This window comes from Aulostomus chinensis, chromosome 18 (assembly GCF_037954235.1).
Source record: "Aulostomus chinensis isolate RoL2024-O1b breed Wild chromosome 18, RoL_Achi_v1.0, whole genome shotgun sequence".
NCBI classification, from domain to species: domain Eukaryota; kingdom Metazoa; phylum Chordata; class Actinopteri; order Syngnathiformes; family Aulostomidae; genus Aulostomus; species Aulostomus chinensis.
Genome location: NC_141337.1, coordinates 10,244,056 through 10,271,216, shown reverse-complemented (window position 1 = coordinate 10,271,216; position 27,161 = coordinate 10,244,056). Strand labels below are relative to the sequence as shown.

General features: G+C 40.2%; 4 protein-coding genes and 1 long non-coding RNA gene across 6 annotated transcripts in view; 3 read left to right on the top strand and 2 right to left on the bottom strand.

Moving 5' to 3' along the window:
* Positions 1 to 12,597, bottom strand: part of LOC147245087 (uncharacterized) — a 33,845-nt gene extending 21,248 nt beyond the window's left edge. The window contains exons 1-2 of the long non-coding RNA XR_015109976.1: positions 11,832 to 12,597; positions 8,335 to 8,495 (exon numbers count right to left, since the gene is read on the bottom strand). This is a non-coding gene — a long non-coding RNA (uncharacterized LOC147245087). The remainder of the gene's footprint in view (positions 1 to 8,334; positions 8,496 to 11,831) is intronic.
* Positions 11,360 to 12,826, top strand: LOC147245086 (dexamethasone-induced Ras-related protein 1-like). The gene is made up of 2 exons (XM_086184465.1): positions 11,360 to 11,734; positions 11,846 to 12,826. The coding sequence occupies exons 1-2, from the start codon at positions 11,464 to 11,466 to the stop codon at positions 12,367 to 12,369; spliced, it is 795 nt and encodes a 264-aa protein (XP_086040591.1). The 5' UTR covers positions 11,360 to 11,463; the 3' UTR covers positions 12,370 to 12,826.
* Positions 12,827 to 13,260: 434 nt separating this feature from the next.
* On the bottom strand, positions 13,261 to 14,112 carry med9 (mediator complex subunit 9). Its single transcript, XM_086184466.1, has 2 exons — positions 13,970 to 14,112; positions 13,261 to 13,765 (listed from the first exon to the last, which is right to left on the bottom strand). Exons 1-2 carry the CDS (start codon positions 14,050 to 14,052, stop codon positions 13,546 to 13,548), a joined length of 303 nt encoding a protein of 100 aa, XP_086040592.1. The 5' UTR covers positions 14,053 to 14,112; the 3' UTR covers positions 13,261 to 13,545.
* Positions 14,113 to 20,959: 6,847 nt separating this feature from the next.
* On the top strand, positions 20,960 to 24,805 carry LOC147245084 (uncharacterized). Its single transcript, XM_086185135.1, has 3 exons — positions 20,960 to 21,592; positions 21,969 to 22,097; positions 24,734 to 24,805. The coding sequence occupies exons 1-3, from the start codon at positions 21,086 to 21,088 to the stop codon at positions 24,803 to 24,805; spliced, it is 708 nt and encodes a 235-aa protein (XP_086041261.1). The 5' UTR covers positions 20,960 to 21,085.
* The window catches only part of LOC147245083 (ubiquitin carboxyl-terminal hydrolase 22), a 27,981-nt gene continuing 25,346 nt past the window's right edge, over positions 24,527 to 27,161 (top strand). Inside the window, exons 1-2 of one of the 2 annotated variants that reach the window (XM_086184068.1) lie at positions 24,527 to 25,006; positions 25,880 to 25,912. In XM_086184068.1, the coding sequence (XP_086040194.1) occupies positions 24,887 to 25,006; positions 25,880 to 25,912 (153 nt within the window). In that variant the 5' untranslated portion in view covers positions 24,527 to 24,886. The remainder of the gene's footprint in view (positions 25,007 to 25,879; positions 25,913 to 27,161) is intronic. The other variant, XM_086184069.1, reaches the window with a different exon arrangement.

The following is a 27,161-nucleotide window of genomic DNA, read 5'->3' as shown; positions in this document are numbered from 1 at the left end:
GTCAGCAGAAAAAGTAGCATTTATACGTTTTATATCAGAGGTTCCCAAACTTTTTTTTTCCGTGGAGCTGCAGCATCCAGCTAAGTAATTACCATAAAACAATCTAATAATGGAAATTATTGTGGTAATCTAATATTCTGATCCGAAAATTTTAAGTGAAGGCAACAAAATACACGATCATAATTGCAACTTCTAACTTTTCGACAGCAGAGGAAAATTATTTTCACCCATTCAAAAATATTGAACATTTTGTTGTCAAAAATGAAAAAAGGGATAAGCGAAGAGATAAAAGCACTATTCTTGCTTGCGTAACCACAGCTCGCAAATTTTTTTTTACACCAAACCGAAACAAACATTTCAAAGATTGTTAGGCTGGCAGCGATGGATCCAAATTGAAAATGAATAAGGCATCATAATCAAGAACGTGCCTCTTGGCTGGTCACACTTGTTATGTGATTGGGTTTCTACGTTACATAACACGCTATTAATGCACTCTAACTTCAATTAAGATCAGAAAAACAAAGCGGTGGTGTAATGGAGGGGCACTGGGTCAAATTCTCGTCGTGATCACTGATCCCGCAAACCTTTGCCCTTTTCAACCATCTTGTTGTTATGAGGATTCAGGTCGCTCGTAATTACTCTCAGCTGGAGAACTGTGATGTGATATAATCAGGATTAGGATGAAATATTTATGATGATTATGGGATTGTTTATTTACATTGAATGATCATTTCTGATTCGTGATGGCAGATGGTGCTTTGAACGTTATGCTGACTTATGAGATCATTACACCTGTGTTGTCTTTCCAACAGTGACTTGATTGTTATTTGTTCGTCCTCGCTGCCTGTTTCTCGCCTGGTCACTCCCTCTGTTTAGGAGTGAAACATCTTTCTGCACAGCTTCACTGAGTTAAACTGCAACTTTACCATCTTTTCTGTTATATACCTGTGAGTCTGCGCCTATGCTGTAACATTAGGAAACTGTGACGTCGTCTGACATGACAAGTTTGGGTGGTGGCTTTTGGTTGTAGGAGCTATGGGGCTGCAGGCGGTATAGAAATAGCTGCTGCTGTGTATGCTGTACTTGTCCTAAATAAAGAAGCAGCGATTTGTAAAAATAGAATAGAAAGACGGATGATTAATTGTAGCCTCAAACAAAGAGAATATTGGGGTTATGAATTTTACTTGCAGACAGATTTAAGCAGTAGCTACATTCATTCAGGTGAATTCATGGATGAATCTTTCTGGTCAAGCCTGCAGATATCATAAAAATTATCTGCTCTGGATTCTAAGAACTATGGAAATAACACTGACGTTTTGTAGTGCTGTTTATATTATTTTGTATATATAAATTTGAACCTTGAAATCTTGAAAAATAGCTTTTTAACTCCAATACTTGTCTAGTCACAATCCCTTTGGGATCCTAGTATGGTATTATTAAAGAATTTGAATGCTAAACTGACATGGAGTTACAAAAAAAGAAGAAGAGAAAAACGGGGGAAATACCACTGAATTTCAGGCTAGTTGGCGTTTGTGTATGTGGCGGCATTCCTGCGCTGCCAGGAGGATGCACAGCTGGTCGTACCTCCAATTAGCCCCATGCTAGCTTGAATTTTGATCTATAATTCAATTGTGCTGCTGCTAATAGCTTTCTAAATATTATCATACCAAATGATCAATGTGTGACAGTAACATTTTGCAGTTGTGAGATGCTCAACACAATTTAACCACCATAGTTTTTTTTACAACAGTAAACATAACATAATTTGTACGTTTTGCTACATTTTTTTCGACTTGAAACATACTTTAAGTCACTCACCTCTCATTTAAAAAACTGATTTGCAGATGGAGAAGGGAGCAGTATGACTCCACAGGGGGTGTTACACTGTCAGCGGCTCAAAGGTGAAGATTATGGTTGTGAACAGTAGGATACCAGCTTCTCTATGGAGGGATTAATTAGCTTGATAATGTCTGATACCTTAACGCAAGTCTTCCCGTACTTACGTATGTAATCACCCAGTCACCAGCTACCGCTAACAGACAATTGACAACGCTGCATGTAACTTGTGATAATGTAGATGCAGTACTACTGATGACGCTCCAGTTTACAGCTCTATTTTTGATCGTTAACCCAAAACAAGAGGTAAAATTATCCCTATAAGTATTTTTTTATTGCCTGTCTCATTCAGGAAAAAAAAAATCCTTTTTTTTGGAAAAAATGATCTGATTCATTCAGAAAAACATCGCATTTTTTATGTTTTTCTGAATGAATCAGATCATTTTTTCCCCCCAAAAAAACCCAAACCTTTTCTGTATCAATGAGATAATTAAGTCGTTAATTCAGAAAAAAACAAAAAACAGATCGGATTGTTTTACGAAGAATTTTCTCATTAATTCAGAATGAAAGCCCTTTTTATCTGAATAAACAATTCCATTTTCTCCTTCATTCAGGATAAAAAGTGCAATTTCCTCTCTCAGTTGATACAATTGCCTCCATTCTATTTAACTCTAGAAAAGATTTTTTTTTTTTAAGTTTTCACTGTTGACTGCAAGGCTCACTGAAATGTTTGGTAATAGTTGGAAGTTATAACTTGATGCCCTCCGATCAAAAAGTTGGATTTCAGTGAAGGTTTGATAACATGTTCTTGTCCCTGCGCAATGATCCATACACTTCAAATAAAATGGACATGATGACTGTCATCTATAAATGAAGTAATCAGAGAAACTCATGCTACAAGCACAGAAAGACCCGAGTACCGTATTATACGTACTACACTATGGAAATAAAGAAATCAAGGTAATATTTGACAGAGTAGCTTTTATAATATTATTGATAGCACATGAGAACCTTTCAACCAGTTTTTTTTTATGGAATCATAATTTGAACTACATGAACCAATCTTAATGGAGAGAAAAAAATTGAAATACATTTGTTTCCTTAATATTTTGTAAAAGTGTTGCTGTGCTTCCTACAACCTCTCTCATCAGGTACTTTTGTCTTTGTGTGAATCTTTTTTTCCGCAAGAGCGCCGTAAGTGTGCTGCATGACGTTCTTTCGCTAGGCTGTTTTTCCTGAATATAACTGCACCGCTGTTCTATTGAGAACAGACTGAATTTCTGAGAATAAAACATGTCTCTCGCTTTCATGGAAGTAGATTAGACTTGCATTCTTTATAGTTTCTGTAACCAGATGGTGCGATGGTTACTTGTGGACGGAATCAGCATGAGAGGAAAAAGTCGTTTAATATATGAGTGTGCGTGCGTGTGTGTGTGTGTGTGTGTGTGTGTGTGTGTGTGTGTGTGTTTGTTTGAGGGTTAAATTCTGTGCGTAATTTTGGATGCTTCCGCTTCCATTAAACTCAAAAACAGGACAAAAGGGAAGATCAACACATAAATACTCAGACATAAGCAGATCCGAGCTCATATGAAGGCTGGACCATGTTTCCGACATGAAGCCCAATGTACTCGTGTAGTGAGCATGCCGGTGCATGCTAATCATCTAATTATGTGAATTTGAATATATGCCTCGTTAGCTGAACAGTAGGAATGTCCGTGCTTGCCACTGAGCGCTAACACTCCTGGTAGTCGCTGAGATTGGCATCACACTGAGTTAGAAGGAGCTCTGACTGGTTACACGGTGAAGATGTAAACAAAAACAGAAAAATAGGCAACGGAGCCATGTGTGCAATGTCTTTTGCATATGATTAACTGTGTGTCATCTTGTGTCATGAAATCTGGATATTAGTTGCAGAACCTGAGCAGATGTCCCATCCTAGCAAATCTTGCAGTGTTATCATCATCTATCAAAGGCAATTTGCTAGAGGTGATGCTGCCACATCAAGGTATTTAAATGAAACTTAGAAATGGATTGGAATTAGAATGGATTTTAATTATATAGCATAGAGGACAAAATGGGGCATCCACTGCTCCAAATATAAGTCAATACTTCATTTTGTGATGAATACAACTAAAAGCCCAAGTGTCAAAACACTTTAGGGGTGTGTTTGGCATTTTATAAAGTTAATGTTGCCATCCACTTGCAGTGTATCTTGGCCTTAAACCTCTATTTCATACTTTTAAACACACATAACATACACACATAATACGAAAAAAATGAATAAAGAGTATTTCATGAATGACTGCAGTCTTTGTATTTTTCCAAAGAAAATGTGAGTCTTGAGTCATTGCATAGTGTGTGTGTGTGTGGTGTGTGTGTGTGTGTGTGTGTGTGTGTGTGTGTGTAAGATGCTTAATATTTTAGCTCAGGTGCCTGGTGGGGAGGTTATGTAATGTTTTTTTGGCTGGTGGGGGGAGAGTGGCTGCCTGCAGGTTGACGCGATTGATGTTTTTAATATTTGGTATTAAAGGTGTGCGTATGTGCATGTGCTTGTGAGGTGGAATGAAAAATATCAGTCCACACCAAAAGCCTGCTCCCTCTTCCTGTCCTCCTCCCTCCCTGTTTTATTTTATCTCTGCATGAGGTTATTAGAGTTATGTAAACAAAGGCCAGCAGCTCACTGGCATCTCAGGCTACGTCATCCACATTTACACGTTTTCATTTTGAACATTTTCTTTTCCTCAATGGATTTGGTTTGTTTATCATAGTACTCTCGTACAACGTGAGATCGCACAACTCCTCCCCAAGCGCTTTTTACACCCCGTCATTGCGTCAGAAATCTGATCGATGACAAGATTTCAGCCCCGCTTGTCACATTTACCAGCTACACTGTTTCTCTGAAGTGGACTATTTCCCTCCCAAACAAGTCTGCAGAATGTCTCATGGAAAGAGCAAAGCAACCTTATTACTGAAACATGAAAAAAAAAATCTGTAAAATCTTCCATCAAAAATAAAGCAGTATTCTATGTTTTTCCTGTCGCTATTCTGTGAAGGATCGGTTCTCACTCAGATGTGTGTAATGGAGGTACCAAGTAAGAGCCAAGCAGGTGTAAGATCTTGATGACGTACCCACCGCTAATAATAACACTTTAATAAAACTCTCTCATAAGTACAGTATATTATACAGATCCAAGTGATTTACAACAAGGAGAGAACACTGAAATGTTCAAATCTGTCCTCGCAGTCTAGTTTTAATGAGGGGGTTGAAATCTGAGGTGTAATATTAAGTTACGGGACATTTCCATTAATATCACTCTCGATGTTAAACAACTATGCTTAGCTATGATTTTTCCACCAGGGCTGCAACATTTTTGTATTATAACCTTGTGTTGTTGAACAGTTTGCCTTTCATATACTCATTAGACATGTGGCAATTTTAGGTTCCTCTGGAGATAGTTTAGCCTCCATCTGACAAATTAAAGTTAATGACCTTTGAGGGATGCTCACGCGCACAGAGGAGCTGCTGGAAACAAAATGACTACCGGACAGTAATTGCCACCGCTTGTGTAAATGTGAAAGTGAAGCAGGAGATTTTTACAAATATTTTATTGCCATAAAGAAGACGAGGGTAAATAAACAGTTTTTGTCCCCTTTCAAACATCAAATGGCAAAATTAAATAGGTGCACATACCAGAGCACCATCAGACCTTTAGGTACGCAAGGCACGAAAGAAGATACCCTCCTAAAAACTAAAAAAACTAAAAAATAGAATAACAGAAATAATGTAATACATTATTGAATGAATAAATAGAATGAGGCACTTCCGGAGCAAGATAAGGAAAAGAATAGGTGAGATACATTTGTGCAAAAAAATAAGTAATGATAATGCCAAGGCATACCACAAATAGATAAATGAGTAATTGAACAAATAAATAAATAAATAGATAAATAAAGTATTCAGATTTAATCACTTTTGGATTCTCTTTCAGGTTTTATGCTAAGCTAAGTTAGCTGGCCACTAGCGTCATATTTAGTAGCAGGGTAGAATCAGTCTTCTGATTGGACTCCCAAGAGCAAATAAGTGTATTTTCTCTAAATATTCACTTGTCTCCTTCGGTTCACGAGTCGAATGGATTTGCTGTGCTGTCTTTTGAAGTCTCTCTCAATTATATGAGGTTATCAAACCATGCCAACAGCCTTTCTTCTGACTCACAGACACAGGCTGGAAATCTAAAAATACACTGCTAATAGTTATTGTTTAATAGCGCTAACAAACTTTTCAGTGTCAGACAATCATCTCTCATACTGAATCAGTCTCAGTGTTCTTCCTGCCTCTGAACACTGACTGAAGCAGTGCAGGAACATAAGAACGGTCGTCCCCCTACTTGCACATAACCAACATAAAATCATACAGCGATGTTTGTGCTGCATGTTGGCAGTCTCATGCTCTACGTCATGAACCGAGATCAGCATCAGTTTGCATGTCACAGACAATAACAGAACGCTGGTTTTATCAAAACATGCAGGTGGTCAGCAAACAAAGATGGACTGAAGCCAGGACTCTGATTGGCTCTGCAAGCGTTGGCCTATGTATTGGAAACTTCATGCTCATGCTTCATTCAGCGGTTTGCCTGTGAGATGGCCTTGTCTGACACGCAACTGCCTCAACTCTCACGCCATCTGAGCAAAGTATGACCTACGCCTCCCTTCAACACACAAGATCAGATAGCCTCTCCTGCACCCAACAGACCAAACGAATTCAAATGAATCCCTCCACACTTGCAGATTTTTATCAAACTGAAATAAACACAAAATTGGTTAAAAGAGGGACCCAATTGTATTTACAACTTCTTGGTTGTTCTAGTTGTGTGGAATTGCAAGAGATATCGGTCCATCAGCAGTTATTGTTTTTAGGTCGGAACCAGGGAGGTGCTGCATTTGTGTATTTATTTAATTGTAAACACATAAAATAAGATAAGATAAACCTTTATTTGTGCCTCTGTGGGGAAATTGGAACTGTTCCAGCAGCAGAAACAGAGAAGTGGCAGCAGAAAAAGTATAAGAGCACTAAGTAGCAGAAACTATAATAAACTACATAACATAGGGCTGTCCTATATGGGCAAGTCACATGCTTGTCTAGGTTAGTCCTAGGAGGCTGATGTTTACAGTTTCAGCAAATCGCAGAAAGACCAATTTTGTCCCAAAAAATTCCAAGCCCTCAGGTCAAAATGTGAATTTTTTTGGTTTCTTTCTTTCCTCTTCAGCTGTAACTAGGGACAGGTCGAATGCTAATATTTGGACTCTCATCTTCCCTATAGGGACAAGAACAAGTGTGCCAGATTTAAAGCAAATAGCAGAAAGTCCGATTTTGACCACGGCCTTTGAATTTTGGGTTATTTCTCTGTCCACTTCCCATAGTCCATCCTAGATTCTAAGGTACTGGAAGTGGCCAACATGTCCACATCCCGGGGGCACCTGTTCCCACATGTAGCAGTGATTTTGTCTTGGCATAGATCGTATCACACGTGGGGGAGTACTTGAACTAAATGAAAGTTCCAGAATAAGACCTACCATCAGATATGATATAATTTGAAATCATTCCAGGTCTTGGTTCAAGCTTTGTAGGAGTCCTCAGGTAGAGGTTTAACACTTTAGTGATAGAACAGATGTGCAGAGGAGAGAACGAGAGTGCTCATTACCTTCACACAAACACACACACACACACACACACACACACACACATTGTTCTGAAGCAACAGCTTAACAATAGTCACGTGTATGTGTGCTATATTTTGCTACAGATCTGAACAGCTCAAACAGAGAAATCAAACCTGCAGGCCAGTAAAAATTAAAAGCCAGAACTCCTGATCAGATTAAGTCTATATTGCTTACATGATCATCATTTTGCTGATTGGGATTGACATACAGTAAAATTACTTATTCTAGAACTCTCCCTCTCAATTTGTGCAAGAATATGATCTAAATTGTGTACATTTCCATGCAAAAATGTGCAATAGTCATAAGTCGGTCGCAGTGGTTGTACCCTAATAGCCAAAATTTCATCCAGCTTTTCAGAAAATGGTGTTGATTAGGTCACCAAATCTGGAGGAAATTCCTCAAATGTGTTACATATAAGTAGTGGCATTTTATGCCAAATAAGCCAGTTGAACAATAATTGAGGAAGTGAGGTATTGGAAAAATTGTTTTATGAGGTACAGTACGTGAATTACAAGAATTCAGCAGTTTTCACTAAGCAAAAGAGCAAAAACATGGAACAGCTACACTTGCATTCAGGTTGTATTTACCACTCAAAGGTAAAGGCCAAAAAAATTGGGAATAAAAACCCCAAACAAACACTTTAAGTCCTGCCTCTGTATGGATTGGCCCTACACACATTCTCACACATACACACAAATGTGACAAACTCATTTATTAACACTCATACATGTAGCCTTCCGACTTCCCACTTCCTGATTGTGTATCAAGCGTATCACGCACCTGTAGGTGTTCACGTCCCAACTGCTGTCATCAGGAATGTTGATGATGTCACCATACCAAAAACATAAGCAGATTTCTTCTTCTTCTTTCAGTAGCTCTGATTTCTCGATGTTTCTCCTGCTGTCGTTAATGTTCTGGCCGCCAATGTTTCATTCATAAAACTGCAAATGGCATCAAAAAAACAAACAAAAAAACATTAAAACATTGTTATACTTCTCTTATCCCAACAAACAGGATAAGGTTCTTTCTCTCAGACTGCACCTCCAGTCTGCGACAGCTTCGTCATCCATCCATCCATCGTCATCTTCCGCTTATTCCTACACATTAAGGGTCGCGGGAGGGCTGGAGCCTATCCCAGCGTCAACGGGCGAGAGGCGGGGTACACCCTGGACAGGTCGCTTCGTCATCATTCTTTAGATTTTACTCACAATACTACACTGGTCTGTTTATAGCTGAATCCGTCACATTTTATCTAAAAAGATGACAAGGTTCAAACTTTTTTTTTTCTATATCAAATGCGATGTTGTCCTTCCCAAAACATCTACAACATCTTTTCCAGGTGTCCATGTTCTCTTTACTAATTGAGGAAGGCAAACATGCCTGAGAAGGAAACGAGTCTAATGTGTATGACTAGCTGTGGCCTGAGTGGGCTGCTGTTGGTGTGTTTACTCAGCTTGAGGGCCACGTTACCGGGACAGTGCATGTGTTGAAGTTGTAGCAGAAGAAGTGGCACAAAAATGGCGATCAGACACAGATATATGTACCTGTATAACACTCTGCGTGTGCATGCATGCATGCTTGTGTATGTTTCCTTCCAAGAATGACCTTGAGCTAATTTGCAGGTGTATAGCCTGTCTGCATAGTTTCCCTTGAAAATCAAGAGGTCAGAGAGAAAATGTGGATGTTTATTTTTCCTCCAACAGAAAAAAAAACAAAAAAAAACCACTGAGATAGCAAATATCCTTCCATGACCTTTCTGTCACTAGGAAATTTGATAGTGTCTGAAGCAGCATCTTAAGAATAATAAGTACTTTTCATGTCTTAACAAAAACTAGCAATGATCTAAAATACACAGAAATGTACTGGGGGTGAGTATATCTGATATTCCCTCCACCTTGTTTTTGTACTGGCAGCGGAATGGCAGGGCCGGCTGAACAAGCCATCCTGCACGTGTCCTGTTATACACATCAGCTGGAACACACTGGCTTAGTTACTGGACCAATGGTCAAGGGTGTAGCGCTGGTCCTCTCCATCCTGGTTACACAAACCCATTGCTCTGCTCAAGCCTTGAACAGCCAGGCTTAAGTACACCTATCTGATTTCATCCCTGATGCCCTACAGAGATCTAAAAAAGGTCAGCGTCGTTTATGTTTCACATCAAATCGAAGTAAATACCGAGACACGGAGCTGTTTTTCTAGCTCATATAGTAGAATGATGTGGACTTGACACATAAATACAAAGCGAGAGAAGGTGATTGACGTTTTTCAATATCTTTTGAACCTTGGTGAAAGCTGTGTTACACGTTTTTCAAGAGAGGGAGGTCAAACCGCTATTAGTTTCTGAATATTTATGTGCAGCAGGATAGAGCATGTGCATTAGAGGGCTAAACTAGCTTGTAGTTCGGATAAATTGTTTCATTGTGAGTGGACTTTCTAAATGTTATCAGACCAAAATGCTGATTTTGCTTATTTCACAGCAGTTGTGTGAGACACTCAAAGCATTTTATACACTGATTTTCAGTCGACGCCCTCAAGGGCAGAGTATGTTACCTCCCATTAGCGCTCTGCTAAATTGAATGTGAATGAATGATTGAATGGTAGAGCTCCTTTATGAACCCTTTCAAATTGTTATACAACCAATTGGATCACAATATGGTAGTGAAATTAGTCATTTTGCATAAATCGTGTGATGCTAGGAAAAATTAGCCATTGTTAAATCAGCCACTTCCTCCACAGTGTAATATGGGGGGGGGGGGGGGGGGGACGGACAGACAGAAATTTGTGCAAGCGTTTCATTTAAAATTAGTCCATGGCTCTGAGTGAGGGAAGAGCCAGCAAACATTTCATTGGAAAGACAGGAAGTTTTTATTCAACTCAATTAAAGGAGAGCTTAATTTGAGTAGCTCTTTAACAGGAAAAGGAGCGAAAATTGCAGAAATATTCTCTAAAAATAAATATTTTTACACAAATGGATGTTGATGGCAACACGCAAAAGAAGTGACACATGAATCATCACACCAAACGCCCTCTCTGGAATTAGCTTTTCCCTTCCCACTGATTCGCGGGTGAGAAGTTAAAGGTGGTGTGGAAAAGTAGATGAGCAGCATTTGAGTCACAAACTCCTGATGATCACATGGGAGGAAGTCAACACAACCTGGGCAGCAGGTATAGTGAACAATACACAAAACACGTGATTTCTGACCTTAAACACCCCCCCCCCAAAAAAAAAATCTAAATAAATAAAAAAGCAATTACAACTAAAAAGCTTGACACACAGAGTGCTTGTAGGAAAACCTACCAAGCAATTAAGTGCCAGACCAGCATGAGCTTTACTAAACTGCTGCGCCTCCTGACCTCATATCACAGCTGCTTTCTCTTGGGGGGGGGGGGGGGGGGGTGTTTTGAACTGATGCTACAGTAAACGCTGATTTTCAAGAGTGATTTGTCTGCTACTTGTGTCAACTCGTCCACACACAAAAAAACCCCAACACGATAAAAAAAAAAAAACAAAGGGGATGCATACGCTTGAGTTTTGTGCCGCTCAAACTGATTTTGCAATGTCCCTGATTTAGGATTTTAAAATAATTTAATGAATATTACGGTGACATGAAACCCGAATCTCCCTCGTTCTCTATTGATGATGGGTATCTCAGGGCTGACGCACACAACAGCCATAGTAACATTATAATTTCAGGTCTTGTTCCAGCTACTCAAACCGGAGCGTGGTGCGTGACGCACTGGGGAGGCGCTGCAAGCTCCCTCCTTATATTCCAAGTCTGCTCCCCTTCAGCCTCCGAGAGAGACAGAGAGGTTCGACTCCTCACATCGAGGGGGAAAAATAAAATAAAAAGGATTCTAAACCATCCCTTGTTGACGCACCATCAGCCACTGGGTGCAGCTGCTGCAAGCATGATTAAGAAAATGTCTCCATCCGAGAACGAGTTCGACATTCCAGCCAAGAATTGCTACAGGATGGTGATTCTAGGCTCCACTAAAGTTGGGAAGACTGCCATCATCTCCCGGTTTCTAAACGAGAGGGTTGAAGACCAGTACACACCAACTATTGAGGACTTTCACAGGAAATTCTACAGCATCAGGGGAAACGTTTACCAGTTAGACATTTTGGACACATCTGGAAATCACCCCTTCCCCGCCATGAGGAGGCTGTCGATTCTTACAGGTGAGCTTTGGAACCCACTACTAGATGCTTATTTGTTTCCGCCATTCCTGAACTAATTTGATATCTTATTCGGAGTTTGCACTGAACTTGTGTTTACCTTTTGTTTTCCAGGTGACGTGTTCATCCTGGTGTTCAGCCTGGACAACAGAGACTCCTTCCAGGAGGTTCAACGCCTTAAACGTCAAATTTACGAGACAAAGTCCTGCCTGCGGAACAAAACCAAGGAGAACGCGGATGTCCCGCTGGTCATATGCGGCAACAAGTGTGACCGGGAGTTTAACCGAGAGGTACAGCAGGATGAGATCGAGCAGCTGGTCGGTGCAGACGAGCACTGCGCTTATTTTGAGATCTCGGCTAAAAAGAACACCAACGTGGACCAAATGTTTCAGACTCTTTTTACCATGGCGAAACTGCCCAACGAAATGAGCCCGAACCGGCACTGTAAAGTTTCACTGCAGTACTGCGAGGTTCTGCACAGAAAGTCCTTCAGGAACAAGAAGTGCAAAGACGAGAGCGCGTACGGGGTCGTCGCGCCGTTTGCGCGCAGGCCGAGCGTGCACAGTGACTTGATGTACATAAAGGAGAAAGCTGTAGGAGGGAGCCAGGCCAAAGAGAAAGGCTGCATCATCTGCTGACACCATCAAAGGAAACGCGATGAGACTTGTGTTTGGCTGTGAGACCTTACCGAGCTGAGGCGGCGGCCGGGGTGCGTCCACCCTGGACCTCATTGCCTCGTCGGGCAACAGTGACACGTAGCGACCCATCGTGGCCTCGCTCCCCGCGTGTAGAGTAGACGCTCTGAAAACGCTGTACAATCTGCCCCCACTGAAGTTGTTTACATTTACTTTTCACACTTGAATTTTTTTTTTTTAAATGAACAAATCTGAATGTGTATTTATTATGTCTGTCATCTTTTGCATACTAATAAAAATAAAACACTTGTTACTTTCCTAGTCTAAAGTCTAAGTCCGTTTCCTTTTACTACTGGACATCCACCTGGTACTGCTCTAGATATTCACGCATACATCAGGGCATGTGGGTCTTAGCTGAGGAAAAACATGCAATTTAGGGCCTTCTTAAGTTCCTGAACACAAGAGCACCAACGATTTGACACATCCACCATTAAGTCCACCTTTAACTAAATGACGATTGATGAAAAGTTACTCTATATACTTTTTTCAGCATCTTCATACATTTTTTGACCAGGTTTGTACTGCAAATTTACTTGGTTGCAGTTCAAGGGTGACTTCTGAGCAAGAGCCAGTTTCAACTGCAGCCGAAATTGACTTTATATTTACTCAATTACTAAAAATCACGATTTCAATTACTTGCCCAGCCCTCCTCACTATGGCTTTTAGTGTAAATGTTTGCCAGATTAAATCGTTACATTCTTATTAAACACAGATCCCTCCAGGCATTAGTCTGCAGTAATGAATACAGATTTGCGTACCAAGGGACGTTCTGTCTTAAGTGAATAAACCACAGTGCAGTTTGGCAAATTCAAACAAAGCATTCAAAGTAATGAGTTCTTCTGAATTTATGAGTTTATTCTTTAAAAAAAAGAGCTAACACCCCCCCAAAAAAATAGAAAAATCTGTGGTTAAAAGTAAAACATATCTAAATTTATGGCAGGATCAAAAGTAAGAACACTATTTGATGTTGAAAAACATCTTGCAGTACACTGGAGTGACATCACTGCTCTTTTATCATCACCTTGAATCCCACACCTGACTTCAGCGTGGATGTAAACAAAACGTCCCTCCGTCATCAAGAATGTCTGTGCTTCCTTCGGTCAGTGCAGGAATACTGCTTCACGACGCTTTAGGGACGTCAAACATACACAGACTTTTGTATTTCTGCAGCAGCTGGTTCTTGGTCCGGACCTGCTCCTGCAGCGTGGCAAGCTGCTGCTGCTGCTCCAGCGGACTGCTGTCTATTCCAGGCATGTTGGAGATCTGCTCCCGAGCCTCCTGGATCTTTGTTTTGAGCTTGGCCAGTTCTTGATGCACATCCTGACTGTCCTTGTCCATGCTTAAGAATGACAACAAAAGCTCACATTACTCGTGGGGTAAAATCGGGCCACTCTAGGAGTAACATTAGTGGCTAACGTTAGCAGTAGCTAACACGTCACCAACCGTAGCAGTTCCTTGAAATTTACAGTTTACGACCCGTAAAATGGCTGTCAGGGAGGAGAGAATAAACGTATCACATGCAGGCACCAGTAAGTAATCTTACCATTTGATAATATCATGAACTAAAGGCAACAAAGAGCAATCCTCGCTCTCCTTCTCCGGCTGTGCTTGAGACGCCGCCATCATTTCTGATGCTTCGCGTAGTAACCGGCGCAGATAGATTATGTCACGCGTTGTGTGATGACGTCACGACATTTAATCCCACAAACAGATAAATCGTTCAATCTATTTTGGATTCATAAATTACACAAGACATGAGTTAAGTGCGTCTATAACAGAACTTCTGAAGATTACTGCATCAGTAGGGGGCAGTAGGGGAACTTGTGATTGTGAAAGATAAGACATCGTTTCAAAATATGTTTAAATATTAAACGATCTATGTGCTCAAATGCATAAATACATTTATTCACAAAAAAATCATGTATATATATATATATATATATATATATTATATGTATTGTACAACTTTGATTTGTTTTGGTTTGTTTTGCTTCGAGGCTGACTTAACATAATCAAACTGAATGAGTTTTTATGGATTTTGCAGTAATTTAGTGATATGAAATATAGAAAGCAATGAAAAGGGGGGTTACTAGATTTCCTTTCTTATAGCTGGTGTGGATTCGGAGGCTTTAGGTCACATGACATGGATGTGAATGAACAAACACATTTTGCAGTGTATGGGGGAGAAAACAATTTTTCTCTATAATGCATTAAAGAGATGACCTACATTTCCAGTACTGTACCTATAACTGGCAGTGATTTAGACTCCCTTGGTCACATAGCTACTAAGAAAAGAAAATGCAGAATTTTTTAGTATAGTAAAAAACAAAAAAAACACCCTTTTGCGCTAAAATATTTATGTAAACTTAAGCTGCATAAAAGCAATAAAAAGATGTTTTCCTTAGATTTCCAGTCTCGACTTAATAGCTGGTGTTGGGGGGTCCCCGCGTCATTTAAAATGGATGTCATTAAAAAGTGACATGCCAAGCTTTTTCTGTATCCTAATGTTGTTTATTCATACTGGCAATTTGTTGTTGTCATTTTCCTTTGTCTTGTCTTTTTTGGGAAACCCCAGTCTAACAGGATAAGCTGTTTTTGTCAGACTGCTCTAAAACTGATTCTCTTAAATAATAGAACAAAGAACTTGACCTGGATGATACTTCACATCCCGAGCAACCTTAAGTATCAATATCTCAATTAATCTCCTAGTGTGCTTCAACATGTAGCGCCCATGCGGTGTGAAACACAAGGGATGTGTAAACAGAGGTGCGCATCATAGGCATAAAATGTTGTTCAATGGATTGCAGTGAATCATTCTCTGTGTGTAAATAGGTCATAGATTTCTATTTGGGCATCTCTTTTAGCACAGTACTGCTTCACATTGAAATGAGATCTGTGGGATAGAATGGGAGAAGCTAATAAAATATGCATAAGCTTATATACCTTTATAGCACATCAAAATGAAAACATGAAATAGCATATTTAGGTCTCAAAACAAACCTGGGCTACAGAGAATACTTTGCATCTGCGTACCAAACTTTGTGTGAGCCATCCTTTTCTCTCCATCCACTGACCCATATTCCTGCAATATCAGGTCTCAAGCAGTTACAGGTCTTTATCCTCTCAGAGCCAGTATGAAATGGCCTGGCAGCATGATGTTGCAATCGTCTCAATTAATGTTTCGCGACTGATAAGATGGACTGAGTTAATATTAGTTGTGACTATGTTTGCTGTAGTATTTGTTAAGTAGCTTATCATCTCCCTACAAATGGAGGGATTGTGTATACACACCAAAAAACAGTATCATAGTATCGCAGATGATAATGGAGTCGATTCAGCTGAAATTACGAATGGTATTTTCTTTTAAAAATCATAAAATGACAGGCTTAATTGTTCTCTCAAGGTAATTGTCAAATATTATGGTCTTTTCTCACTGGGGGATTTGTTTTTACTTCTTAAGATCATCAATCTGGCTGACCTATATTTTTGCAGATATATGTCAAAGAATAGATTCAGCAGTTGATGTCCTCAGTTTGCCACACAGTCACATCTGGTAAACACCATAAGGATAAAGCCTTATTTGCCACCTCAGCTGAGTCTACGGCTGTGACACTGCCAGTGAAGACCTAATTAAGGGTAGTGTTAGGGATTAGACTCTGGTTTATACCTGGGTCAATATTATTCGCCTCACAAGTAATTCCCTGAAGTAACGGTATAAGGACTCCGTAAACAGCGTTTATGATGCAAGTGCTGTATATCTCAGGTCCTCTACCAGAAGCCTGGGAGTTTGGGGGTTCTACTCAGTATGTTAGCTGTTCCTAGGACTGCACTCTTCTGGACAGAGGCCTCAGATGTTGTTCCTGAAATCTGCTGAAGCCACTCTCCCAGTTTGGGGGTCACAGCCCCCGATGCTCTGTTGACTATTTGCATCACTTTTGCCTTTACTCCCCACATCTGCAGCTCCTCTTTCAGACTTTGGTATTCATTAAATTCTCAAGTTCCTTCTTCTTGATGTTGCTGTCACTTGGGATCGTTACACCTACCACCTCTCTCTCTCTGTTTATCTATCCACACTATCTTGGACTGGATCTATCTTGGGTATAGCCTTCACCAATAATCCATCCAACCATCCATTTTCTTCCGTTTATCTGTTAAGGGTCGCAGGGGGGCTACAGCCTATCCCAGTGGCTTTCGGGCCACAGGTTCACCCTGGACAGGTCGCCAATCCATTGCAATTTATAGAGACAGACAACCATTCACACTCACAGCCACACCTACAGTCAATTTAGAGTATCCAATTAACCTAGTCCCCATTTGCATGTGGGAAGAAGCCAGAGTACCAGGAGAGAACCCACGCAGGCACAGGGAGAACATGCAGACTACACAGAAAGATCAAGCCGGGGTTCAAACCCAGAACCTTCTTGCTGTGGGGCGACAGTGCTAACCACTGCACTACCGTGCCGCCCTACCGATTATCCAGGATCTGGAATTCTTATAAACTGGTTATTCAACTAAGTCACCACAGAAACATATTGTCTCACTACCTCCATCAAGGCAAACTTTTAGGGCCTGGTATTTTTGTGCTCAGGCCCTAATTAAAGCTGCTAACGGTAATGTGCTGGTCCTTCCATTGCCTACATACATGGTCATGTATGGCTCCTCCATAGAGCAGGAAGGTGGGGAATTTTTTAATTTTTGCATTTTGCATAAAGGAGCAGACTATTGTCTGCCCTTTGATGCAAATATCATTTCCTGCATCCACTAGGTGGTACCAGAGAACACATATCATGTTGCTGTATATTACGTGAGGACAACACAGCGTAACTTTCATGTCAATCAAATGATGCTTGTTTCATCAAATGTTATGGTCTTTTCTCACAGGGGGATTTGTTTTTATCTCTTCAGGCTTAATTAAGATCATCAATCGATCTCACATGATCTGTAAACACGGGGTGGCACAACTATGAATGAAACTTGTTGATGTCTTCATACTATGACTCTTGATAAAATGCATGAAGTTAAGAAAACGTCCAAGCAGTCCCATAAATCCTTTAGTTCACCATTAAAACCAACAGTTAGGACTTCTTTTTTCATCTCTATCACGTTGCAAAAACCAGGCACTTCCTGTCTCAAAAAAAGATGCAGAAGGAGTACTCCATGCTTTTGTCATTTCCAGGCTAAATCATCACAATCCATCAAGCAGCTCCAGCAAGTCCTGCTGTTCCAACTGATACTAGGAAACTTCCCTTTCTGATGAATGGCTGACTCTTTAACCATACCATAGTTATGCTCCAAGCTAATGCTGTCAGAGGATCTCCCATGATGCACTGACCTCCCCTCTCCCCTCCATGATGTTCTGCACTGCCACTGCGGCTATTATTACTATTAGCCTTATTTTCTCATTATGTGTCCTTTTCTTGGAGGCACACATACTGCTGAAGTTCATAGTGTTAGTTCTGTAACCCAGATTTTGAGTTAGTAGGGCATTATGCTGCTGTCCATCTTCTACCATTTAGGTCAGTGGTGAAATCTCTGACACATATATTATCGAATCTAAAAAGTGTGTCATTTCATGACCTAACAATACCCTCCTACACAAATAATTGAGCATGTTCAACTGGAATGACACACATGTTGTCAGGGTCATCAGAATGATATTTGAATATAATTGTATGTCGTAGAATAAACTGACATGCGACAGTGATAACAGTGGTGAAACATCCGGTCCAGGTGGGGTCATTTGGAGTTAGTTTGACCTACTTGCAGTTTGACAACTGCTCAGAAAACAGGAAGAAGCTTGTTAAATCCCTGATATTGTGGTCAGAGTATCTGATATGCTGGCCCAATATAATTTTCATTGATTTATTGTGTGCTCCCCCAAACAATATTATCTTGTGTAAATATGATGCTTGTTGAACTTTTGATAATCATCTAGTTTACCAAATCAACTCAGGACTACGAGTAAGGGTAACTCATATGACAACGACATCCCTTTGGATGTTGTTAATTATATAATAGATTTTGTGCCGGTTTTAGGAACTCATATTTTAAATTCAAAATACAAATACTAATACTAGTCATTCATTGACATTGCTGTTCGTGTCAGTCTGCTCTCCGAAGTCTGTGAACACAATACTCTAGAAAACTTCAATTCAACAGGCAATACAAGAATGACTGTTTGAAAAATGTAAATATTAATGAGTTATTCATTCGAATTTGTTCTCATATAATTGTTCTTTGAAAGAGGCACGTTTGCATCAAATTTGTCCTCATGTTAATGTGCTAATTCAAAGTCCATTTTAAATGTATATACTTTCATTCAGGGCTGCACGGTGGTGCAGTGGTCAGCACTGTGGCCTCACAGCAAGAAGGTTCCGGGTTCGAGTCCCAGCTCAGGTGCAGGATCTTTCTGTGTGGAGTCTGCATGTTCTCCCTGTTCCTGCGTGGGTTCTCTCTGGTACTCCGGCTTCCTCCCACAGTCCAAAGACATGCAATTTGGGGACTAGGCTGATTGATACTCTAAATTGACTGTAGGTGTGACTGTGAGTGTGAATGGTTGTTCGTCTCTCTATGTTGGCCCTGCGATGGACTGGCGACCTGTCCAGGGTGAACCCCGCCTCTCACCTGTAGATGCTGGGATAGGCTCCAGCCCCCCCACGACCCTTACTAGTGAGGAATAAGCTGAAGATGACAACGACGACTTTTATTCACCTTCAGAACCAAATGTGCCATGGACTTGATCTGTGAGGAAGTGAGTGACTGAGTCTTTGAGGGACGCTCGGGGATGAAGTTCTGTGACTTGAAGATGGCTGGGTTGGTTTTCATGGGTGGTTTTGATGTTCTGTGGCGTCAGCTGGGTGTTACAGATCAAAAATAGATCAGATCAAAGTGAGAATGTCGAGATCAAAGTCAGAACTCTGAGATTACAGTCAGAGATTGTCAACGAGGTTTTTTTTTTTAAGCTGCACAAACCATGGCCCCTTAAAGTCCAACAAACCTGCCATCAGCCAGTTACTGTGAAGACAACCTTCAGCTTATGCTCAAGCAACAGGTAAACATCAAAATGCTAGTGAGTCAAATCAGCCACCAACGTTCAACATTTTCATACTTGAAGTTTCACTGTTTTCATAAAAAAAATAAAGTAACTAAATACATGCCAAACAAGTATAATGTGTATTTTGTATACGTTTTGACCCCTGTGTGAAACACAGATGTTTTTTTGTTTTTTTTTATTCTCCTGAAACGAAAAGCAAACATTTCCAGATAAGATCACATTTGCAACTCAGTCTAAACACTTGCTTTATAACGAACACAAAACTTCTGGGTAAAATTTGCACCTTGTGACCTCAAACTACTACTCCAAAGTTCTCTCTGTTCACCCTCAGATGTTTCACCTCTCAGTGTATCATCTCCATCAGAGAGCTGATCCGATCTGTGGTCTGACCATAGCATGCTCTCTGGATGAACAATAATCTAACATCAGTCCGTCTCATTTTTCTTATAAAGCAAACCATTCTCTATCAAGCACTGAGACATCTGTGAACTGAGCACATATTGTTAAAGCTGCCTTTAGAGAACAAGAGTTTAATTCAACAGGAAGTCATTTTTCATCATGCGAGTCCTGAGCCTGGAGAATGTTGGCGAAAAAAACAAAAACAACTGTTTTTTTGTGAATACAAGACAGAAAGAGCTTTTGGTCAGCTGACGATCATCATTCGAGGGCAAAAACAATGCTGCTATGTCATGCATATTTTGCGGTCATTCACATTTTAAAAAATGACACGTGGAAAAATTGATGAAGTGCCAAAAATGAAGACAGGACCCTCTGTCCGGTTGAATCATCTGAACCATGGATGAACTCCACTGTGTACTGTTAGTGATTAACATCCTCTTCCTCCCGCCCCCCTTTTCCCATCTATTTAGGTGTGGCAAAAAAAAAAGAAAAAAAGCACTGTAGTAACCCACTTCTTGTTCCTTCTCTCATAGACTGGACCGAAGGATAGATCTCACATTGTATTCACATAAATTCACGTAAAACAGAATCATTCATTTACTCAGAATTAGTTTGTTACTAAAGATATAGCTCATAATAATCAGTGTCTGTTTGGGCACTCAGATTTCCTTGAAAGGCAAAGCTCAGTTCCACAGAGCCTTGATAATCTCCTGGTTTTTAACAGGCCTCCTTTGTGCTGTAATTGCATTACAGCTGGTGTTATTGCAGGAAAGGAGTCATGCATGCTTTGGACAAACAGTAGAGTTACTGCCTGTTCAAATCACTCCACTAAACACTTCTAGGGTTTTGGCTGTTAGAAGGATAGGCATTTAATTTGTTGAGGGAATGTTGCTGAAAGAAAAACAATTCCATAAAAGTGACATTTATGAATTTTTCATACGATAACAGTGAAACAGCAAATATGGAAAAACGTAATAATTATATATATATATATATATATATATATATATATATATATATATATATATATATATATATATATATATATATATACACATATAACAGAAAAAGCTCCTCACTATGCACGGAGGGTTTCACCCTAAGTCCAGCATCATGAAGCTGTGCACTAAGCGGAAAGAGGGAGGACAAGGACTAGAGAGCATCACAACCACTGCCCAGGATGAAACATCGTAAATCCAAGAGTATATGAAGAAGATGACCCCTCAGGACGAGCTGCTCAGTGAATGCCTCCATGAGAGTGGGGAGGGAAAGGAGCAGACGTGGACGGACAAGCCCCTACACAGCATGTTCAACCGCCAGATTGAGGAAGTGGCTGATATGAAAAAGACCTACCAATGGCTGGAACATGCTGGACTGAAAGACAGCACAGAGGCACTCATCATGGCAGCACAAGAGCAGGCCGTAAGCACAAGAGCCGTAGAGGCCAAGGTCTACCACACTAGAGCAGACCCAAGGGGCAGGCTGTGTAAGGATTCTCCTGGGACAGTACAACACATAGTTGCACGATGTAAGATGCTAGCATCAATAGCATTCATGAAGAGGCACAACCAAGTGGTGGGGATAGTGAACAGAAACATCTGTACCCAGTATGGACTACAAGTACCCAGATCCCAATGGGACATACCACCAAAAGTGGTCGAGAACAACAGGGCTAAGGTGTTGTGGGACTTCAGCTTCCAGACTGACAAACAGGTACTGCTGAAAAGAACAATGGCGTGACTCAGAGGTAGAGTGGCGGTCGAGCAACCGAAGGGTCGCTGGTTCGATCTTCGACCCCGGTGACCATGTCGAAGTGTCCTTGCGCAAAAAACTGAACCCATAATTGGTCCCGATGAGAAAGTTGGCGCCCTGCATCGCAGCCTCCACCATAAGTGTGTGAGTGTGTGTGTGAATGGGTGAATGAGATGACACTGTAAAGCGCTTGGAGTGCCACTACGGTAGAAAAGTGCAACAAAAAATTGAGTCCATTGATTCCATGTGGAAGGTTAAGGCAGACCTGATCCCCGTGGTAGTAAGAGCACTTGGGGTAGTGACCTCTAAAGTGGGAGAGTGGCTCCAGCAGATTCCAGGAACAACACCTGAAACCTCAGTCCAGAGAAGCGCTGTCCTCGGAACAGCAAAGATACTGCATAGAACCCTCAAGCACCCAGGCCTCAGGAGCCCGAGCAAGAGGATGACACAGAACCACCATACAAGGGTGAGAGGGAGATTTGTTGAACACACACATACACACACACACACACACACACACACACACACACACACACACACACACACACACACACACACACACACACACACACACCACATTTCCAGTCCGTCAGTCCCTCTTGCCTTTCTCTTTTAGAGAAAATGTGAGTGCCTGGACTCCATATTGTGGCTTAAAACTGAGTCATAACATGTCTAGACAAAATGTTAACATGGTGATACCATACTGGGAGGTTCTTGTTGCTCAGATCTCAGTGAATATGCTCTGGGTTACTTCATGAAACCTCTTCAACACTCTTCCAATTCGTCTATGACAATCACAATCATTTTCCCGTTAAGACAGCAGGGAAATGAAGCTTAATTAATGACATAATTATTTGCTTCCAGTCTGTCTGCCATTTAAGGACAAGTGATTTTTTTTTTCAAAATATCAAGAAGTTCTTCAAATGATTTACATCCAGGAGATGATGAACTTTATTAAAAGCGTCTGAGAAACTCATTGTTCATTGATTGGATAAAGATGTATTCTTGACATGAGTGTTCTGGGAAGAGTGTCTGGCCCCTTTTCATGGAAGTAAATCCTCAGAAGACCTTTTTATTCTTCATGTTTTGTCCTTGCTATGACCTGCACCTCTCATTTGATGTGCCCCAATGACATCTCATTAAGAAAATATACTATTTTTCCTTGCTTTAGTGGAATCTAGTTTGATTTTTTTGTTAAATACATTGTTATAATCAATTTGTCTCGTCTATTGATTTCAGACACCTGATAACAATGCAAAGAGTTGCAACACAGTGATATCTGATTGTGCAACAAACCCACTGAATATAATCAATTTAAGCATAAAATTGTTGGAAAAACAGAAATATTTGTAGTGGCTAAAGTAAACTGCGAAAACAAACAACAGCACTGCCCCCAAGTGGAATCTTGAGGAATGTAACATTTCAAATTTAGTCAAAATATGTATGTGTGTGTGTGTGTGTGTGTGTGTGAAATACTGTGTATTCAAGTGCAAATTCAAAGCCGTAACTCAAGTAGCCAGGCTTATAATACTATTAATATCCTTATTATTATCAGTAGTAGTTGTAGTATTAGAAGTAGTAGCAGTAGCAACAGAGGTGGTAGTATCAGCAGAAGCAACAGTACTACATTTATTTAAGTTCATTTTGTGGTGAAGTTTAGTTGAACTTGAGAGGAAACTGAGAACACATTTAGGCCAGCGCTTTGCTCTCTAGCATGAGGGTTATCCTGTCCTCAAGTATAGATCTCATCCAGTTTGTGCACTTTTGTGTTTGAGGTGGTGTTACATGTGATCATTCATCCATTTGTTAGTGTGCCTTTTGTCTATCATGTGTCTTGCATGTCTGTCTAACTGCACTACTTTAGTCTTGTTGCTTGATTCTGACATCTGTTAGCCATCTGCCTGTGTTTTGGACTTTATATCTTTATTTAGTGTAGTATGTAGTGTACATAGTGCATTCGATAACACCTGAATGTATTGTGACAAAATTCTACATTAAAAGAGAATTTAAATTTCTTTAAAAAAAAATCTATTTAACTTAGAGTTAAAGGTTTTTTTTTGTACTCATTATAGTTTCCTTCGACAGTTACAAAACACATTAGTTGATTAAATTCTGTTATTAGAGGAATTACTTGGCATCCTTTGGCAAATATTTTCTTTATGTACTCATTTTAAAAATGTTAAGTTACATCTAATCTCAGATTTACATGCATTATACACTATTCACCCTAAAACCTAGAGAGACCTCATGCATTAAACTGAGAACAAAAGAGATCTTTCACAAAACCCCCAGGCTCTGCTCCATCTATACTAACACATTTTCAGTGTATTAAGTTTTGAATATTTAACAATAATAGGCTTCATGTCACTAAGGGTTGCAGAATTACACCTTTACACCACTAGGTGGCAGGCTTTAATTGATGATACTAACGGCGGGTGACCTGAGACTACTGCGTAAACTACATTAAAAGAAGTACATGAGAATATGGCAGATGTTTACATGAAAATATGTTGCATATACCCTTTAGATGAATATAATCATTCGGATAATTTACTAAATTACAATCTTTAAATTGCGATTTTTAAAACATGCACTTCTGCACTTCAGTTTGGTTCAATGACAACTTCAATGTTTAAGATTTACGATACAGGAAAAAAATATAGCTTTGTAAATTAAGAATAACGTTGCTGTAAAATTATTGCCCCTCTGTATATTCCAAACTATCATGAATGGGAGGTGTTTGTCAGGGTTGGACGTCACCCATGTAACACAGTTAAAATCCCAATCTTACCTATTCGGCACACCGTGGTTTCCAAAACAAGCACACCCAACGTGCTCCAAAGTCAACGTAGTGACGTCACCTCTTTGTGTTGGCAAATCACGGTGTACGCTGCACGGGCATTGTGAAGCAGTAGTTGAGTGTTAGCAGGCTAACTAGAGAAAGAAAGCTAACTAATCGTGAGAGTGGAAGTGGGGCTAACGTTACTGGAAAAGGCAACTGTCAAAATAGAAGCGGGAACAGCAATTTTAGCTCAGTGATAATCCTCGTAGATGACTCCATGAACATATTTTGGAGGCTTAAGCATAGTCCGTGCTTGTCAGATGCCCGAGGAGCATTTTGGATACTACATCGATTGTCCCATTTCTAAACGGAAACCATTTCTGGACAGATAGTTCGTGCTAGCTAGCTAAGTGAATCATCCAAGAGACTTTTCATTGACACCTAAAAAAACTAAACCGAATGTTTTGTCTGTCATGAGTCCGGCCGGGTGCTCCCATGTGAACGGTTATAAGGTGGATAATTGGAAACAAAATCTTCGAGTCATATACCAATGCTTTGTGTGGAGTGGTACTGCTGAGACCAGGAGACGCAAGGTAAAAACACAGGAACTGCACGTTAGCTTCAGCAACAACAAAAAAAGTGAAGTACTGTTAATGTGGCACAGACAGACACATAACTGAAGTGCAAATGATGTCCCACATGAAGCACAATCACTGAACGGGCTAAACAGTAATTTGCTACTCAATAAAACCGCTCTCATGCAGCAGTTCTCTTGCTAGTTCTCCGGTTAGCCACCGGCAAGTTAGCTCGCAGGATCCTGCTTAGTGATCTGCGGAGACTGTTTGCAGTTTTAACCGCATCACTTTCTTAAAAAAAAAAACCAAAAAAAAAAAACTTAAGCAATGATAATTCAGTCATTTGTGTTGCGAGCAAGCCAGGTAGCTAGGTGTGTTTGGTAGATGCTGAAAACTTAGCAGAATGGTTAAACTTGGGATTAGTAGAGTTGTGGCTATGGGCTAACATCACCACACCAAATGGACCTATTGTGTCTTCTCACATGCATAACGTTATACTAGATCCAGAGAATAGCGGTTATCTCCTGGGTAGCTCACATTGGTGTTTTCCCTGCAGTACTCCTTCACTCACGAGTTTGGGTGCTGCGACGTCAGTTGATGACTTCAAGTACAAATTTCTTTCGGGGCTGTATCTACTTGGCCTACAACAACTCCGGGATAGCTCTCTAAAATGTGATGTCATCATTGGACTATGTTGTAGTTTCCACTCACTTCCCCTTCCATTTCTTTTTCCTATTCCGTCATGTTTGTGCTACATTGTTCATAAAACAACAAAAGCTATTTTTTCTTCCTAATTGGATTAGTAATCATTTTATAAGTAGCTTGAAATTTGCCACTAGAAAATCCATGCATCCCTTATGTGTACATTTTTATTTTGTTGTGATAAAATAGGTGCTTCAGAGTGGTGCAGGATGGCCAGAGCTGGTGAGTTGATGCTTATCCCCTTCTCATCTTGCATTGACATCCTGTAGATATCCCAGTGAATAAGAGTTGGCTTGCTTTCTCTCTTTCTCCTCTTCTTGTGTTCCTCAGAGCTTTTTCATATAATGACAACTGAATAACAAAGTTATCGTATGTAGCCAAAAGAATCAATCAGCCATGTGTCTAATGTTATACTTAGAACGATTACCTTGTTGGGGTGGGGCTGGTGAGCCACTAGCTAAACACCTAGCTCAATTACACTGCATGCATTCCAAACAATGCTAAACGGTTTATTTTCTGTTATACAGTGTTTTGTTTCTAGAGCTGCACACGCAGGCTTCGCTAATACTGTCTTTCTTGACATTGACTCATGTGACAAACATCAGAAGTAAAAGGCGTGAGAGATTTGAAATGTTTTCATCTGAAAAGCTTATCAGACAGTGTAGCAGGTGACGCTACAACAACGTCATCAACTGGCGCTTATGCAGTTGTCTGCTCGGCCAGTCTGTATAAGCATTATGCACTTAGCAAAATCGTAATGTTCTGTTTGATACCATGTATGTGTTGTAAACCTCGCTCCATATCAGCTTTGAGAGCCTCACTGTCTCAGCACCGTTATGTCTTACCTTGTTGATGTCTCTCAACCCATTATACCTTAGCTACAGACATGTTTTACTCAGGTTTTACACCTTAAAGTTATAGTGAAGTTCCTGTTATTCTACCAGGCTCTAAATGTCTCTGTCCCTGGCAGCAGCTGCATTCTAAGTGTATTAGCGTAGGGTACTGTTGTGCTTTTCTTTACGCTTTTTGGTAGTTTCTGACTGGATTGCATGGTATTTTTATACCGTTGGTGCTGGTAATGTATAGGTGCAGTTTTTGATTCCAGCTGAACTCCACCTAGAGCCCCTAACTGGCTACTTTAATGTAATAAACCTCTGGAATCTTGAAGTAAGCTTACATCATGGACAACTAGCATCGCCCTGTTTCTGGTATAAATGTTTTTGGTTGTTGTTGTTTTTTTTTCTTTTGTAGCGCAACATAAGTGTTGCGCTACAACTAATTTTGAGGATTTCAATTAACACAACAGACACATTTTCATATCCATCCTCGAGAAAATGACTTATTTCTGGGCTTTTATTACAAATCACATGTCACAAAAGTGGTAAATACACTTTCAGCAGTTTTGTATTAGGTACAGCACCTGCATGTTGAAAAGCCAGGTCATTCAAGGATAGAAAAGATGCATTTTAAT